The sequence below is a fragment of the Mastacembelus armatus genome, chromosome 22, assembly GCF_900324485.2.
Source record: "Mastacembelus armatus chromosome 22, fMasArm1.2, whole genome shotgun sequence".
Classification (NCBI taxonomy): Eukaryota; Metazoa; Chordata; class Actinopteri; order Synbranchiformes; family Mastacembelidae; genus Mastacembelus; species Mastacembelus armatus.
Window position 1 is genome coordinate 12,960,865 of NC_046654.1, and position 17,440 is coordinate 12,978,304.

A 17,440-nucleotide genomic window follows, 5' to 3' on the forward strand; every position below is an offset into this window, starting at 1 on the left:
ACCTAGGCTGCAATAATGGAATAACTTGGTTCTTGTGTGTGAAACATGCATGAACAAGAGTCTACAGCCACAGTTATACTTCAGTAAACTGACTGAAAAAAAGTGTCAGCCACCAAATTTTAATAATTAGTCAGAGTTACGGGGAATTTTCTCGTAGCATTAGTTGGTGTAATGTTTATCAACTGTACAGCTGAGGCTAATGGGAAAGTCTTTAGTAATGCAGATATCTACGGTGGCCGACAAGGGCAAACGCGCTGCAAAAGAGAAACGCTGCAAAAGAGAAACGCTGCAAAAGAGAAACGCTGCAAAACAGAAACGCTGCAAAAGAGAAACGCTGCAAAACAGAAACGCTGCAAAAGAGAAACGCTGCAAAACAGAAACGCTGCAAAAGAGAAACGCTGCAAAACAGAAACGCTGCAAAACAGAAACGCTGCAAAACAGAAACGCAAAAGAGAAACGCTGCAAAAGAGAAACGCTGCAAAACAGAAACGCAGCAAAAGAGAAACGCTGCAAAACAGAAACGCAGCAAAAGAGAAACGCTGCAAAACAAAAACGCTGCAAAAGAGAAACGCTGCAAAACAGAAACGCTGCAAAAGAGAGAACACAACGGAAGTGCGCCAGGCCGATAGGGGGACCCCGAACTGAGGGGTGCAATGAACAAAGAACTTTTACAGAGGCGAGAGAGACACATGTAGTGACATAAGTCACGTCTCATTTTGGAGGCTGCGTAATGACGCAGGTTATAGTGTTGAATTGCAAAAGAATTGAATGAGCGACCTCTGATGATTGTTCTCATGTGCTAATATGTGCTAACAATGTTCTGTTACATTTGTTTACTTGATCAAAATGTCATACAACGTCGGGGGGTTGGGAGATCTGAAGGTGCGTTTTCCATTTGTTACTTAACACTTGGCCGTCATCTTTTACAACATTGTACTTTTATAATACTGTAAAACATGACGGCCAAGTGTTTAAAAAATAATAAATGTAAAACGTACTCTAATGCCCGCTAAATTCACAGCCAGCAGACGTTCTTTTGTCACTTTGCTTTAAGTTTTTAGTCAGAACAGGTAACAGGTAACAGGCTACTGTTTCAGCCGTAGCCACGCTAAGTAGGGATGGGAATATCGACTCTCTGGAATCGATACTTCCATACTTTGGAGTCGATACTTTCTTAAGTATCGCTCGATACCACTCCTAATAAAAAACGTGCAATTAGTTTTCACTTCTGAGAGTTTTGGATGTGTGAAAACCAGCCCAAGCGTATTTTAAATGGTCTTCCGTATCACATGATTATGGCAGCCAATCAGATGTCAGAGCTTTCCAGAGCCAGTCATGCACTGCAGAAGGAAGTATTACTCTCTCCACTCTGCAGCGTGGAGGGACCTCCTCCGTCTCAGTGCTGACAGGCACGGCAGCATGAAGAGAGATAGAAAAAGAAGCATTGTGTGGTGCTATTTTTCACCCACTACGAAGGGAAATGCTATTTATTTATTATCATTTTATTATTAGCATTTAAACAAGTATTTATGTTCCTGAGCATTATTCATGTTGCCATTGCAATAAAGATATTAATCAACACTGTGCAATAATGATTTTCCTTTAAGGTGCAGAAGGTATCGGTATCGTCGATACTGACCCTGTAGTTACTTGGTATCGGATCGATACCAAATTCTGTGGTATCGCCCATCAGTAACGCTAACTCCCCTCACCGAACAGCTCTCTCTCACCCTCCCTCTCTTCCCTCCACACACACTTCTTCCCTCCTCCCTGACCCATCTCCCTCTAGCTCACCCTACCGACTCCCCAAAGAACACCCTGAACAAGACAACAACCTATAGTCATTACAGCACCTTCAGATCTCCCACCCTGCAACACCCCCCCCGCCACGTCTCCCGACGTTGTATGACATTTTGATCAAGTAAACAAATGTAACAGAACATTGTTAGCACATATTAGCACATGAGAACAATCATCAGAGGTCGCTCATTCAATTCTTTTGCAATTCAACACTATAACCTGCGTCATTACGCAGCCTCCAAAATGAGACGTGACTTATGTCACTACATGTGTCTCTCTCGCCTCTGTAAAAGTTCTTTGTTCATTGCACCCCTCAGTTCGGGGTCCCCCTATCGGCCTGGCGCACTTCCGTTGTGTTCTCTCTTTTGCAGCGTTTCTGTTTTGCAGCGTTTCTCTTTTGCAGCGTTTTTGTTTTGCAGCGTTTCTGTTTTGCAGCGTTTCTCTTTTGCAGCGTTTTTGTTTTGCAGCGTTTTTGTTTTGCAGCGTTTCTCTTTTGCTGCGTTTCTGTTTTGCAGCGTTTCTCTTTTGCAGCGTTTTTGTTTTGCAGCGTTTCTCTTTTGCGTTTCTGTTTTGCAGCGTTTCTCTTTTGCAGCGTTTTTGTTTTGCAGCGTTTCTCTTTTGCAGCGTTTCTCTTTTGCAGCGTTTCTCTTTTGCAGCGTTTTTGTTTTGCAGCGTTTCTCTTTTGCAGCGTTTCTGTTTTGCAGCGTTTCTCTTTTGCAGCGCGTTTGCCCTTGTCGGCCACCGTAGATATCTGGTCAAAAACCAAAGTATTCAACAAATTTAACAAATAAAAACTCAAGATCACAACAATGGTTAGATTTCATCTTGATGGGGGTATACATGTACAGTATTTCCTCACAGTCTATCCAGAGGTTGTTCACTCTGAGTCAAAGTGATGGACCAAACACCATCATCCTTAGAGCCATCCTGCTGATGTGGCTTAAAGTCAGGTTTGTTGACTTCTCTGTTATATTCCCCAACCACAGATGCTGCAGAGACAACAAATGGGACCGGGGGTGCTGCTGAAGGAGGAGAGACATCGTCAACATGATTGTAAAGATTGAAGGAGACCTGGGAAGGATTTACCAGTAACACTGAATTTGCTGCAAGCTGGTTTTTGTGCGGGAGACAAGAAACTGGATATGGATAGAGATGCTTATTTCAAAACTGCATTTTAAAAAGTTCTGGATTTTAATCAAAATCCTTTGAATTTGATTTTTAGAGTGTCTTAAAGATACTGATGTGCCCATATATACATAATAGTAACTCTTGGATTCTGTAGTGATTCCTACTTCCCACAGTGGCACTGCAGGTTTTCACCTGGAACACAACTATGTACTATGCTCTAAGACACAAACCACGACTTGTCCTGTCTTTTAACGTGCAGATGGGGCAGGAACAAAATGGGTTGTGGAAGATAATAGGAGAACAAGATGGAGTGACTCCGAGCTGTCAAATGCACAAATTAATACTAAACACAGAGTCGGAGTGGGGGGATTAACAAATCATTTGTGTCCCAAACCACAAAGTGCAAAAAAAAGTCCATCTGTGAAGTAGGAACTTATGACACTAAGCACAACCTGAAAGAAATAAACAACCTACATGCACCTATCACAGCTCAGCTAGGATTACAGCTGTGGGGAAAAAGACTTACTCAGCTGAGTTTCATATGAGCCTGTTGTGTGCCATCACGACTTATTCTCACGTATGTTTGGGCACATCAGTATTGTTTTAAGACCAACTTGAAACAATGTAATGGTGTGGGTATTAACTTTCCCCAAGTACTCATTTTGCTAAGTGTAAATACAATTTATTTTCTTTTGCCAGAGGGGCTTCTGAGTTTTACCGTTACAAAACATGGGAGTATACTGCCACCTACTGTCAAATAGTGATTTTGCCACTCGTCCTGCTGAATCACAGCTTTAGTCAGTACGTTTAACAAGGGGATTTTTGGGCACTCATTTGTAAATACAGAAACAATTTGTACATTTACCATACCTGCTAATGATGGATCTGCTACAGAGTTCTGTCTTGTATTTTTCTCCAAAGAGTTTCTAGACCAGTTATTTGGTAAAAAAAAAAAAATTAAGTTATTTCTCCTGCCATGTTTTGAGGAGGCCCTCTACAGACAATGTTTTCATTGCGGTGTGTCAAACCTTAGTATCATCATATAAATCAAGCTTGTTTGTATAGCTCTTAATCATATCCAAATTTGTTTTTCTCTAAAAAGCCAACTTTTTTTATTCTTCTGAGTTATCTACTGTATGTATAAGACCAAATAACCCAAACAATGAGCAGACATGTCGAGTGGTACTGGAATCCTTTGTTTCAGATTGATTTTGTGCTACTGTAGAGTTTGATAATGGAGGCTTTGCCTTTCCTCAGTTATGGTTTTAAACAGTGGGATATTTCTGTTAAACTATAATATATTTCAAACTGGTTACAAAACTTTAATGTAATAAATCATTTATAATAGGAAGAATAAAGATTTATGGATAGATGAAATCTATTATTGTATTGTTATTTTTAAATGCAAGTTGTCTAAATTTCCAGTTTGACTTCGTACTGCTGTAGTATTTTCCTTGACATTGCATCTTTTCAGGCTTTTTCTCTAAGCCACAATAGGTACAATAACTTATTAGAGACAATTATGTGATTTTGCACTTCACATATTCAAGGTTTAACATTTGTGTTGTACTTTCACAAAATCACAAGTTTTGACAAAGTCGATCAATTGCACATTCAGATTTATTTTTATTGAAATTAGTCAGTACACTTTCTTTTTTTCCCCCACAGAGTTACAGCAGCAGAGTACTTCTTCCACTGATCTAATATTATCTCCATAAGGAATACCAGGTCACCTCTTCTACATCTGCCAGGCCCCTTTTGCTTTCCACCACAGAGGCTTTCTTTCTAGCAACCTTTTCACCATTTTCTTCCTCATCTTTGGAGTTAGGTTTCAGTAATTCTGCATGTGTGCCAACTGTTAGGGTTGGCTCCCACGGTGCCCAGTGATGGAGTGCTTCACCTTTCTGATTCAGACAGTCCACCTGCTCTTCATCTGCTCTTTCCTCAGATCTTTCTGCCTGTTCCTCGCTCTCTGAACTCTCATCAACTTTGTTTACTGAACCATTCTCTAACTCATGTGAACGCACATCTGACTCTTTCTCCTTCTCTGCTTCACCCCCATCCCTCACACCAAATGTGTCTAAATCAGGTTCTGTCACTATTCCAGCCCTGCTGCCACCTTCCTCATCTTCTACAAGCTCCTCTTCCATAGAGCCTTTTTCTTCTTCCACATCATCATACTCTTCTACATCCGCACTTTCCCGCAGGTACTCCTGACTGTACATGTCACCTGTGTAATCAGTTATTATGCTCTCGCCTTCTCTGTGTTTGCTGATGGGAAGAAAACCATCTTTTCCTGTGTACAGCTGACTCAAGACCAGCCATGACCTGCTGCTAGCAGAGCCTTAAAGAAAAAAATTAAAGATATCAGATTTGTAGCGTAAGTTAAAACAATTACAAAACCTCTGATAAACTTCAGTAGGAAGGGTGTTCAAGTTTTTAAACTTCAAATCTAAAAACAGAAAGTGGTCACAGACCTGCAATCACGGCCCTCCGCGTTCTAGATGTCACACAAACTGTATCGCAGCATTCACATATGGAGTCGTCACCAGTGAGGGCCTTCCACCTTTTATGCCAAACACAAGCTGCTCAGTTTACTTGGAAACAGCTGAGAAACATTTTGCACAGCCCTGGTATGGAAATGAATTCAGCGTTAAGACTCACCCGTTTTCTCTGTAGGTGCAGAATTTGTGCGTAGGGCCTGGGTCCTCTGATGTGACAGATACATCGCAGTCAACACGGACCTACAGTGGAGACAGGCATCAGCCACAGCTGCAACTACGTGAATCCAGAAAAAAAAAAGAAGCTTCATGCTCACACCTCGGTGTCAGGGTCAGCAGTAAACTGGAAGGCCCTCAGGGAGAATCGCACGGTCTTGTCTGTGCGAGAGATGAACTGAGAGGCCCCTGGGTAAATCTTGCTATCCAGCAAACAGCTATGGATGAAAAACATGATCCCAGTTAATCGCAAATTAGGACAAAAGGCTGTAGCCCAGAGTTTTAAGATATTTCACATACCCATAATTATCTATGACGGTGTATTGGATGGATGATTTATTGTAGCTAGATGGCGCAGCATAGCAGCTGTTGATGTTCAGTTTTCCTCCAGTGGGGAGCTGACGGGCAGACACCTGGAAATTCATCGTTTTTCCTAGCTGGTACACCTGGGACCCCACTGTTTTGTTCCATGAATCTGGCGGTTCAATTTGGGGTATCACGAGAAACCAATTATTTCACAGTTATTTGAGCTTGGAAATTATTTTACTCACTACTGAAACAATTCTAAACACCACAATCTAGATCTTTTACGCATACCATCCATCATCTCTATCTGGAAGTCACTGGCACGCCCTTTCAGTCTTTTGCGCACAACAGCAGTTGGCCAGGTGGGTTTTACAGCCAGCTGATACACATGATGGGTCCTGGACAGGTTGTGAAAGATATAAGGCGTGTGTGTGTGCCTCTCACACACAGACACACACACACACACACAAGATGTTGAAATTAGGAGAAACGTTTTAACCTTTGGTAGCGACATTCAATGTTGATATCGATCCGGTGCGCTCCGCTTGGGAACCGCTTCGGCGAGGGCTCGTAATGGAGCACGAACTTGTAGACGAGGTAACCGTCGGACAGCTGCCAAGACGGGTCATTAATAGTAAGTACAAGACTGCAGATGTGGAGCACAGGTGTCAAGCTCCAGGCCACCAGGGCCTCTGTCCTGCTAGTTGTCCAACTATCCCTGCACTTACAACCTTCACAACCTCTGTGTGTGTGTTCAGCCAAGCACAAGCTGCAAGTGCAGGGATAGTTGGATAAACAAGCAGGGCAGTGGCTCTGGAGGCCTGAGGTTTGACAACCCCCCCATAGAGTTTCTACAGACCGGAAAGAAATGACACCAATGTACGTCTTACCTCGCGCACGGCGTCGCATGCTGTCATAGGATAAGTGAAGAGCAGGTCCCCGTATGGACTGAGAACACCATTGCTTTTGCAGTTACTGCCTATATTCAGCTCCTCTGCGTCTGCGCCCAGACCGTAAAAAAACGGTCTGACCCGTAAGACAAAGTCAGAAGTGGAGCAAGTTACAGAGACGTCTGGGAGCCTCTTCCTTGGATTTCGCAGGAATCGCGATGGTTGAAACACTGGAAAGACGCTGTGAGGAGGCCTGGACTTTCTGTCGCCTATTGTCGACGGTTTGATTGATTTGGATTTCGGAGTACCCAGTTTGAAAATATTTGTTTTTCCAGTAGATGGAAATTCATAAGTATCCGCTGCACCGCAGAGGAGGCCAAGTGCTGAAACACTCCACAAAATATAAAGATACCACGTTATTTTCATCGCCAAGCGGCTGCTGTCCTTCTGTCGTCTCCTTACAATCTGTGCGTAAAAGCGCAGCGCTGTCACGGCTGGAGGTAATTATAGATAATTAGAGAGAGAAAAAAAAAAATCACGGCAGATTTCCTTGGCTACTGATTTCTTTGGATCCATCAGTAACAAGCTGACCCAAAAAGAAATAAGGAAAATTAAATAGCTTGCATTTATACCAACTTATATTCATTTAACACTAAGAGTTAAAACGGTGGTGCGTGTTTTAAAAATATTGCAAACAAAACTTTTGTCTTGACAGAATTTATTCCAACTCAAAATGTACAGCACATTGACAGTTTTCATCGACTGATGTTGCTCAACATAAAAAAATATATACAAACTGCAGGATAGAAGCTCCTGAGGTGTTAATATAGTTCATTCACTTCCTTTAGTGCAATTTCAAAGGTCAGAAGTGTAAAACTATGCAGGAATATATTAAGAGTTGGAGATCTTTCTATCTTTCTGAAAGCTGTATAACTCAAAAGTGGAATCACATTATTGAAAATGAACAAATGTCTCCTGCAAGCTACTGTTTTTTTTTCTTTTTCCACACAGCAGTTTCAGTTTTTCTTTAAAAAAAAAAAAAAAAAAGAAACTCTCATTTTTCTGTTCTCAAATGTTATCCACAGGAGATGACTCATAATAAATAATTATACACATGTACTTTCATAAGAAAAACTACAATCCCTTACACAGTTTCAATAAATAGTTAAATAAAGCACTTTGCTTCCAGTGGGAAGATGAAATGACTTCATTGTGGAGCTGGTTTCACTATAAAAGGATAAATAGAAATGTCTATTAAACCTGATGGAGACCAGGTGTAACCTTAAAGCACAAAAAATAAAGCAAAACTTCTGCGTAACAAGTTCAAATAATCCCATTCAAACTAATAGGTGTGTAAGGCACATTGCCTACAATATACCATGAGGTGCTTTTTTTACCCTCAGATAAATCCATGTAAACTTAAGAGTTTCTTCCATCATGAAATGATCTATAGAAAACCACCACCACAGAAGTACAAACTGGAGTAGAGCTCCACATAACTTACATTAGTGGATAGTGCACGTATTCCCCTTTACATATAAAGGGCTGATACTCTGTTTCCTTCAGAACAATCTCCGAATGCAACATCACACTGCGTGTAAAGATCGAACCGTGTAAACCAGCAAATAAATACTTCAACAATACCACAGAGCAGAAGCTGTGTCCCAGTTCTAACTAATTGCAGCCAGGATTTGAGGAAGACAAAAAGGAAGTTTGAGTTTGCAGGTTGCAGCTGTAGACAACCTCAAGATCCTGGAAAACAACGTCTGGAAAATTTCTTTGAATTCTCTTATGTAAAACATGAGATGTAACTGACTACATCTCCCATGAGTCTTAGCTTTATAGGAGTAATAGTCGTTGAATGCTAACAAATCATGCATGTCCTCTTCATTAAAATGAGGTGTTCAGACATTACTGTCCAGTTCAGAGGTACGCTGATTAAAAAGTAGAGAGATTATAGCAAAACAATGAAATAAAACCTCTAGAAAGGAAAAACAACATTAAGAAGTAAAAGCAAGAAGAACTGAAGGTAACCCTGGAAACTGTGGACATTTGTGTATTGTTTATGTTTTTTAGTAAAGTCTGTAGTTTAATTGGGACACAGCTGTGGACAAAGAACAGAAAATACTTAAAACATACAAAAGCTTGGGCTGTGATGCTGGTTGGTCAGTAGAGGGCGATGTAAACTTGTGATCCACAGGAGAGAACTTCTTTATGTTTGGGCAGCAGTGGTGTTCTGTGGTCCTTCCACTGTTAGTGCAGTGGAACATTTATTTGCTGAAGAGCCCATTGTAGTTAGTGGGCAGCAACACAGCGTTGGTCACCGTCTCTCGCCAGCCCATGCAAACGGGTAAAGCAGCGGTTGACTCACGTTGCTACACGTTGCTGCCTAGTGCTGATGTTTCAGACTCAGAATCTTCTTCGGACTCCCTGTTTGAAGGACAGGAGAACAGCCAAAGGTCACACACAAAAGGACTTTTGTTTGAATTGCGCTGAGGTTATACAGGAGAAACTGAATTAGCATGTCACTGTCTGATTATCCTGAATCAAGTATAAACCTCTGTGTTAAGTGTTGAAGTGCCTGAACATGTGTTTCATCCCACACTTACAAGATTTTCTGCATTTTTTTTTGGTTATTCTGCCTCGTTTCTTCGTCAATAGGGTAGGTTCTCAATATCAACAGTCCCACAATGATGAGACCCACGGGCACAGGAGAGACCAGCACGTTCAGGGTGAAACTGACTGCCTCGGGTTGGTTGCAGCTCCCAGTCACATAGCCAGCAAATCTGTGAACACATGCAAACAGAGGGAGGACAGTTGAGCTGATGTGAGTGCAGTTGGTCATACAGGTCAGTGGAAGGATTATGTGATTGTTGACCCCAAATAATGAAGATAAAAACACATATTTTACATAATATATCAGTAAAAGCTTACTTCAAACTGAGGGTAGATATACCCAAGGATATTCCAGAGGCAAACTTGATGAAGAACACATAGAAGGAGTAGAAGAGGGCTTCATGACCGTATATGTCCGGGTTCTTGATCTTGAAGTCGTCAACAACATCAGGAAGCATTGACCTGAAAGCATAAACAACTTTTTTTGAGCAAACCAAACACAACCAACAAAAATCTATCTGTTGAAACATCTGAATTGGAATCTAGCGCTGCACTCTGGGGGTGGGGGCTAGAACCTGTGCTCACCACGGCAGGAGGAAAGCTGCCGCCACGCTCACACCTGCTGCCACTGACACCAAGTAAGAAACGATCAGGTTGCTCTTGAGGCACACAATCAGGATCATGAAGGGTACTGCCCACTACAGGAGGAGGCAGGAAGATGTCAGTCATTGTATAAAAATACATCCTCTTTAAACTGCAATGGCAACAAATCGCTGTTTGAGTCAGTTATCAGGTAAAACTGCAAACATGCTTTGGCTCCAGCTTCTGAAATGTAAGGATTTGATACTTCTTTTAACTCTTTGTTCATTTCTTCACTTCATTTTACAATCAACAATAAAAATACAAAAAAAGTCCTACTGTTACTAACCAAGATGCCAACGTACACAGCTGTCTTCTTCCCAAATCGGGATAGAAACCACTGCCACCACGGGATTGTTAGAGTTCCAGACAGCTGGAAGAAAATGTGACAAAAGTGTTGTAATTTACTTAAACATCATTTTGCAAGCTGACAAGAGCAAAAAAGACTAGAGACAGTTAATGGGCCTGATTTATTTGTAAAATAAGAGCTTTACTTGCTGACTGTGTCTGAAATCACCAACTAGAAAAAATGTTTTTGTCATTTATTCACTGAAATCAGTCAGACTTCCATTGAGGACTGTGGGAAATATGGGAACAGAAAGATTAAATGGCCACTGTTGCAAGAGGTCATGGGACAAGGCCACAGTTTGGTTTGTGGGGTCTTGTCTAAACCAGGAGGGGCAGACAACCTCTGACCTCTTGGTCACACTCACCCAATGTTAAATTACAACACAAGAACAAGCCTGAAACCGAAAACTCTGAAACCCTGAGAAATAACGAGCGTTATATGTGAGTAAATACAGTTGAAAATATTTCCATCCTCACCTTCTGCTCTCACCCAATATCATACACATTGACCAAAAATGAAAGAAATGCACCAGAGCCGGTTAGAGGAGGATAGAAAGGGACGTGCTACCAATTTCCATTGTGGCGGCGAAGGGTTGCCTGGGCAACAAAAGCTCTGCTGTGTGTCTGCTTCTCTCTGAAACTCCTGCTAACGCAGAGTGAGCGTGTGCCTGGGAGACCCAGGATCCCAACCAACACCTCCTCTGATCCTGAAAATCTGCCTTTTCAACCCTGCTGCCTTGTTTCTCCTTGCAGATGAGCAAAAGCTTCAGTGCAACAACTGAAGGCCTCACAAATGCAGGAGGTTGTTTTGTGGTACAATGAAAAGCAGTTTTCTGCTGTTGATTATAGTGATGCCCTTCAAAGCTTCTACTGATTCAGGCTTTTTAAGGGTCTGGCAGTGGAAAATAGAAACACTCACCATAATAAGCAGGAGAAGATTTTGGAAGTCCTTCCTGTGGCCCAGAGAGTAGGTGATGAAAAGGGCAAAGTTTCCTTCCAACAGCTGTAAAATAAATAAGGAACAGTTAAACATTTTTTTAAAATATGCATGTTCAAAAATAACTTCTACATCCAATACGAGACAGATAATAGAGCACAGTATTACCATGAAGGCCAGAGAGGTGAAGAGGAAGCCGATGACCAGTTTGACATATGGTCCATGGCTTATGACCAGCCACAGGCCCTGACGGAAGGTGATCAGCTCCGACGTTTTTCTTCCATTCTCTACAATGTAGCACGAAAAGGACAAAGTACAGGACAAATGAAATCTAATGCATGACAACGATGTGAAGAACACTGAGAAACAAGGCACCGGACCCCCAACTGCTCCCCGGGCGCCCCAGCGCTGGCTGCTCACTGCTCCGAGTGTGTGTTCACGGTGTGTGTGTGTTCACTGCTGTGTGTGTGCACTTTGGAATTGGCCATACTTGGCCATATAAGTCACTTTCACTGTTACTTTCAAAGAATCTCTGTAACATGAAAAAACTAATTCAACAGGTGGGCCTCTGTGTGTTATTCCTGGGGCTATGTTACAATAACTTGGACTTGCAGAGCCAAATATTCTGTATCCTGTCACTAAGATTTGATTCCCCTGCTCTCCTATCACAAATGTATTATATTTAAGCTTGGGTAGGATATCAAATCTTTCCAAATCAGGGCTATTCTAGTCTCATCTCATTGATTCATACCTTTTTTCTCCTTCACACCCAAAAACAAGACTGTGGCACAGAGGATGTAGATGATGCAGATGACTCCTGAAGCGATCAGGTAAGCTTGTTTCTGAGGACATAAAAGAGACCATTGGTTTGGATTAATTCTCATGTACTGTAATTTCAATCATTTATCCAACATCATGTGAAGGACTCAAAAGCTCTCACCGTTTCCTCAAGTGAAACACTAGTTGCATTGATTCTGGATGAGTTTCTGACGTCTGGGACACCAGGCTCGGTGGGACAGTCCGAGGTGCCGCCCACGATCTGTCCCTGGATTGCTGTGCCAAGTACTGTGCCCATCACCTCCACCATCATACCTGAGAGCAACACGGGAGTGGAGCGTCAGTGAACGAGAAACAACAATGATGTGAAACCTTTTGATCATACAGGAGGGCTGACGTACGATAGGCAGTGGCAGAATCCCTCTCTTTCTGGTTGCTGCTTATGAACATGGTGAGGGCTGAATATGGTACATGGAAGCACTGCAAACGTACACAAACAGAGTTAGCTACGGAACAAAGATAAGAAACAAAGTACTAGGAGGTGTCAACATTAGGTTACTAACCGTCTGCATTGACTGGAAGAGGCAATAAAAGATCAGGTACCAGGCGACCTTCCCTTGCTCAAAGGGAGGCACGTACCAGATTAGGAAGTAAGTCAGCACTGCAAATGGAGTAGAGAAAAGGATCCTGGGAAAAGAGGGAGAATATTACTTAAGACATTATTTATTATTTTTTAATAATTCTTACTGTTCTTGGTATGAAAACATTCAATTTAAGTAATGTTTCTAATATGGGATTTGTGCTGTCTGGTTTGAAACTAAAAGTGCAACACCTGCTGTTTCCACCCCCTAAAAGAGTGTGTGCAGACAATCTGCTGACTGTTACTGTACTTTAGCCACCTCACCCACACCCTTTTTATTGTTCCTCCCTCCCTCATGCTTTTTGAATAATCCCCCAATCCTGCCTTGTTTCATTTTATATGTAGAGAACGGGATCAGGCTGAGTTGAATGAGGAAACGGGATGGGCTGGTCCAGCCTACTTGACAGCCATTCAGCTTGTAGAATCAAAATGTTTTAGCCCACATTTTGTTTTTCCATGTATCATACAGAGGAAACAAACGCTCACCCTCCCTGAGGACCTTCTCATTTTAGACGGAGACATGTTTCTTACTGAATGTGACACTTCTGTACTCGCACATGGTCATATGTTCCACACTGAGCTGACTGACTCAAAACAGATTCCTGTGCCGAGGGTTGTTTAGTTAGGAGTGATGGAAAGTGACCTTGAGGTACATACATTACAAATTTACAAAGCATACACACACACACAAACTATATATATATATATAATGTATGTATGTGTATGTGCATATATGTATGTATATATAAAGACTAAAATGTCCCATTCCACACTTTCTTTAGGAATTATGGTGAAAATGGAAAAATATGTGAGGATGAAAAAACACATTGGTGTGTCATCTGACAGCTGGTTAATTTGCTTCTCTTTGACAAGCTGCACAGACGCTCACGTACATGTTGCCTTTTTAAACAATGACCTTCACTGTTTTCACCAAACATGTCTCTTGTCCCAAGGTAACCTCTCTGTTTCCCCCACTGCCTTAACAGTGTAGGAAATGAAACACACACACACCAAAGATGGACACGCCCCTTTGGTGTGAAGACCATGGTGTGTTGTGGGTTAGACCAATCACAAAAGCTGAAATATTCCCCTCCTCCTCCCAACAGGCAATGTGCTGCTCATGCACAAAAGGCATTTCTGACTCAAATACTCAACCCAAGGTGCTTAAGGTGCCACTGTAACATGATAACATGACATGAGAGAAAAGAGATTGTTTTAGATTTTGACCTGGAAATTCCCTGCTAAATACACGTGCGATCGGAGCTGCAGTCAGATCAAGGTCATATTTACCAGCTGCACTGACAGCATTACATGGAAATGCTTTATGGTTTGTTTAACTACGGTTGCAAAGTTATTTTATGTTCTATGGCAGAGGGCATTTTACTTTTACAACCTGCACTTGCATCATGTTGAGCTTTTCAATGTTTTAGGTAAAAATATATTAGAACATCAGAGCAGCCGAGCCCAGTTCTGCAACAGATTCGAAGAGAAGTAACAGAAGCTGTAGATTTTGATGTGTGGTAAGAGTTTCCTGATGCACGTTATATGCACAGTTTCATACAGACTGCACCCCCTGCAACTTCCTTCAGCCTTGTTGTTATGGTTATCGCTTGCGAGCTGCAACTCATCAGTACATTCTCCTCCACTCGATAACCTCCATTCACATTTTCAGCATTTCCTTAATTTAATTTCCTCTTTGCTTTGTGAACCTGTCCTGAAATGGATGAGTTGCTGTGACATTTAGACACCTACCAGGGCATCATGCGGCCGATGCAGGTCCATCTGCTCCGGGTCACGAGGAAACCCACTGTTGGGTCTGTGATGGCGTCCCAGGCCCGGCCCACGAACAGGATGACTGAGGCATAGAAGGGATCCAGCTAGAGGGAAGAAATGGGGATAAAGAGTGAGACATGAGACCAAAACAAAGTGGATGCCAAACACTTACCTCATATGGCACTGCTGAATAGCTGTGGTGACGGGCTCAAAGCAGCCACAACACCAGGGAGGTTACTGAGACATTTTGAAACTTGCTCAGAGTATGACAGCGACTTTAAAACAAAGTAACATTCAAAGCCACTCTAATGATCTCATCCCACGAGCTGAATAGCGTTTATACAAGCTTCTACTGTGTACAGTGGAAGCACTTAACTTGTTAATCAAGTAACAAAGCACAGCAGGAGGAGTCCAGGTCGTTGCGCTTGGCTGGTTACAGCAGGAGGGTAACTGAGCTGATATGAGGCGAAGGACAACGAACACAGGTTTTGGCCTCGAAGTTATTCAGTGTGTGTAAAAACTGAAAAAGTGCTATGATAAGGGACTGGCTTTACAACTTTATATGAATTAACTTCATTTTCAAGAATTTTCATCTCATGGTAATCCCACAGCATTTTCCAGTTACATGTCTTTTTATCTTAATAGATCATAAATGAAAGCGACAAGAAGAGACAAACTTGTTTTTACAGATCAAAAATAAGACAGAAATGTGAGGGTTCACACTTTCTGAGCAACTGTAACAATCACCTGAGCCACATCCAGCAGGTAGATCTGCAGGAAGAATCCCAGAGCGCTGCCTGTGATCTGGTAAGGAGCTCCACCGATGGCATAGCACAGTTTGCTGCACAGAGACAGATGTCTTCTCTGGGCCTTCCGCTGGAAGAGAAGAAGAGCGGAGGAGAGTGAATATATGCAGTGTACTTGGTTTGGCTTAATAACACTGTCTGCCTCTAACTGCGAAGACTGAACTCCTAAATTAAGATAAAAGGTGTGGGAAGTGGTGCGCTAGATAATCACCATCTATAGCACTTATGTAATTTGGAATTTATTTGCTTTGCCAAAAATCCATAGCAAAAGTGATGCTGTGTTAAACGGCCTGTTTCTGAGAAGGATTGGCTAAATACACTCAAAACTGGCGTGAGGTTACTGTAGTTCACACACCCACTACATCACTAAGACTCGCAGTGCAGCCATTGGCTGGAGCAGTAGGATGTTGAAGGTAGCGTGACATTACATACTCAGGAGCGTAAAGTCAGCAGGCAGTCACCTTTAACTATCTGATGATGTCAGCAGGACGGATTTGCAGATACTGACCCCCCCCAAACCTTTGGGACCAAACTACTACCTGAATAATATTCTCTACACCTTTAATGACCGGTGAGGAAAAACCTGCTCTGTGTAAAACTGACAGCTTCAGTGAGCAAAACAACACGAACACCAAGCAACAGCATGAGGATAAACACATATTTATAGATCGAACTTATGGTTATTCTCAAAGTTTTGTCTTACAAATGTGAATAAGAAATAATAAAAAAATAAAGGTCCATAATTATTCCCCAGAGCCCAAAATGATACATTTCAGCTTCAAACATCCAAATGCTCACACTGAAAAGCCCCAACTATGAGATGTTTGACATTTTTACTTGAATCATTAGATCCAGAGCAGGGATGTGCTAAGTGCTCCAGCCCTCGGGTCTCTGAGGGAAGGGCTGTCACCGGAGGAGTCGTGAGCTCTGAAGGTCCACGTCACGTTTCCGCAGCACATCTATGAGAATAAACGCTGCTGGATTTGACCCAATATGTGCGGAGTATTGAGGTATTTCTTTAAAAGGCGAAGTTGACTTTAAAGACGTGGTCCCTTTAAAAACGGTATACGTGGACCCCGCTAACGGCTGCACGCGGACAGATACTATCGGTGAACCGGGTAAAATTCAAAAGCTCGAGCTCAGCCCGGGCAGCGACCACAGCCCCTCCGCCGCTCACCTCTTTTCCAGAGGAAACAGACAAACACTCTCGTTAACAGATAAATCTTCGGACACTTACCTTTAACGTGACCGACTTGATTTCGGTATTGATCGGTTTGACCGACAGTAAACTCGCCGCGTACTGCTCGGCGCCTTCGCCTCGTGCCATCGCACTCTACAAGTGCTGAAGTGATTGACTGATTGGTTGATTGATTTTTCTCTCCCGGATCAATACGGTGGTATTTCTTCAGTGAAGGAAAAGCGGTTCTCACACATCACAGAGTAACGACGCCGCCCGCTGCTCCGTTTGTCTCCGCTCGTGCTCTGTCTCCACCGGCTCATTCATTCACGCCGTCCACGTCACTGACGACGTCAGCATCGCCTGTTCCAGCCGCGGCTGCTTCACGTACCGGAGGAAATCAGGCCTTCAAGTGTGTAATTTATTTAAACAGGTTTGTTTCAGTGAATAAATCAACACCATCACTCAAAGATACATTTAGTGTAAGCACATATTTAACTATACTTAATACAGCAAAGCAAAGCCAGAACCTTTTTTTTTGTAATACCTCATGTTTTTTTTTGTATGTGTAGTTTTTATTTAAAGCAAAATTATGTATAATATTTTAATATACAAAGACTGTTTGTGTCATATATATATGGACATGATAAAGATTATTTAGCATTAAACTTCCTCAGTTTAAATAAGTGGCCTCTTGCGTTGAAGTAGATTTGAAATTACACTAAAACACTGAGGAAGCAATAAATTTTTACTTAAAGTAAATATCTAACCTAAATTTCTATTTTATTATTATTATTATTATCTACAGTCTTTCTGTTTTCATTAGTTATGTTTTGACTTTAAATGAGTGAATTCCTGAGACTTCTAGTTTAATCTCTCCATAGAC

General features: G+C 42.0%; 3 protein-coding genes across 4 annotated transcripts in view; 1 reads left to right on the forward strand and 2 right to left on the reverse strand.

Moving 5' to 3' along the window:
* LOC113129165 (uncharacterized protein KIAA1522 homolog) overlaps window positions 1–3,863 on the forward strand; it is a 28,475-nt gene extending 24,612 nt beyond the window's left edge. For both annotated transcript variants that reach the window (XM_026304995.1, XM_026305003.1), the window contains exon 8: window positions 2,787–3,863. In XM_026304995.1, the coding sequence (XP_026160780.1) occupies window positions 2,787–2,851 (65 nt within the window). In that variant the 3' untranslated portion in view covers window positions 2,852–3,863. The remainder of the gene's footprint in view (window positions 1–2,786) is intronic.
* Window positions 3,864–4,634: 771 nt separating this feature from the next.
* Window positions 4,635–7,267, reverse strand: LOC113129757 (uncharacterized). Its single transcript, XM_026305830.1, has 8 exons — window positions 6,842–7,267; window positions 6,451–6,563; window positions 6,243–6,349; window positions 5,946–6,120; window positions 5,749–5,863; window positions 5,593–5,672; window positions 5,406–5,494; window positions 4,635–5,272 (listed from the first exon to the last, which is right to left on the reverse strand). The coding sequence occupies exons 1-8, from the start codon at window positions 7,265–7,267 to the stop codon at window positions 4,635–4,637; spliced, it is 1,743 nt and encodes a 580-aa protein (XP_026161615.1).
* A 611-nt stretch (window positions 7,268–7,878) lies between these two features.
* On the reverse strand, window positions 7,879–16,888 carry LOC113131558 (sodium-dependent lysophosphatidylcholine symporter 1-B-like). The gene is made up of 14 exons (XM_026308955.2): window positions 16,615–16,888; window positions 15,319–15,447; window positions 14,551–14,675; window positions 12,722–12,845; window positions 12,560–12,638; window positions 12,322–12,473; window positions 12,133–12,223; window positions 11,550–11,668; window positions 11,364–11,447; window positions 10,386–10,469; window positions 10,043–10,155; window positions 9,776–9,919; window positions 9,451–9,627; window positions 7,879–9,271 (listed from the first exon to the last, which is right to left on the reverse strand). Exons 1-14 carry the CDS (start codon window positions 16,702–16,704, stop codon window positions 9,217–9,219), a joined length of 1,566 nt encoding a protein of 521 aa, XP_026164740.1. The 5' UTR covers window positions 16,705–16,888; the 3' UTR covers window positions 7,879–9,216.
* Between the last annotated feature and the right edge of the window lie 552 nt (window positions 16,889–17,440).

Excerpts from the sequence above, each read along its gene's own strand:
- LOC113129757 (XM_026305830.1), bottom strand. The coding sequence starts at position 7,267 with ATGAAAATAACGTGGTATCTTTATATTTTGTGGAGTGTTTCAGCACTT. Across the intron at positions 5,495-5,592 it reads TGCACCTACAGAGAAAACGG|GTGGAAGGCCCTCACTGGTG; the intron begins GTGAGTCTTAAC and ends TTGGCATAAAAG. Across the intron at positions 5,273-5,405 it reads GCGGAGGGCCGTGATTGCAG|GCTCTGCTAGCAGCAGGTCA; the intron begins GTCTGTGACCAC and ends TTTTTCTTTAAG.
- LOC113131558 (XM_026308955.2), bottom strand. The coding sequence starts at position 16,704 with ATGGCACGAGGCGAAGGCGCCGAGCAGTACGCGGCGAGTTTACTGTCG. Across the intron at positions 15,448-16,614 it reads TCAAGTCGGTCACGTTAAAG|CGGAAGGCCCAGAGAAGACA; the intron begins GTAAGTGTCCGA and ends CTTCTCTTCCAG. Across the intron at positions 9,272-9,450 it reads AAAAAAATGCAGAAAATCTT|GGAGTCCGAAGAAGATTCTG; the intron begins GTAAGTGTGGGA and ends TCCTTCAAACAG.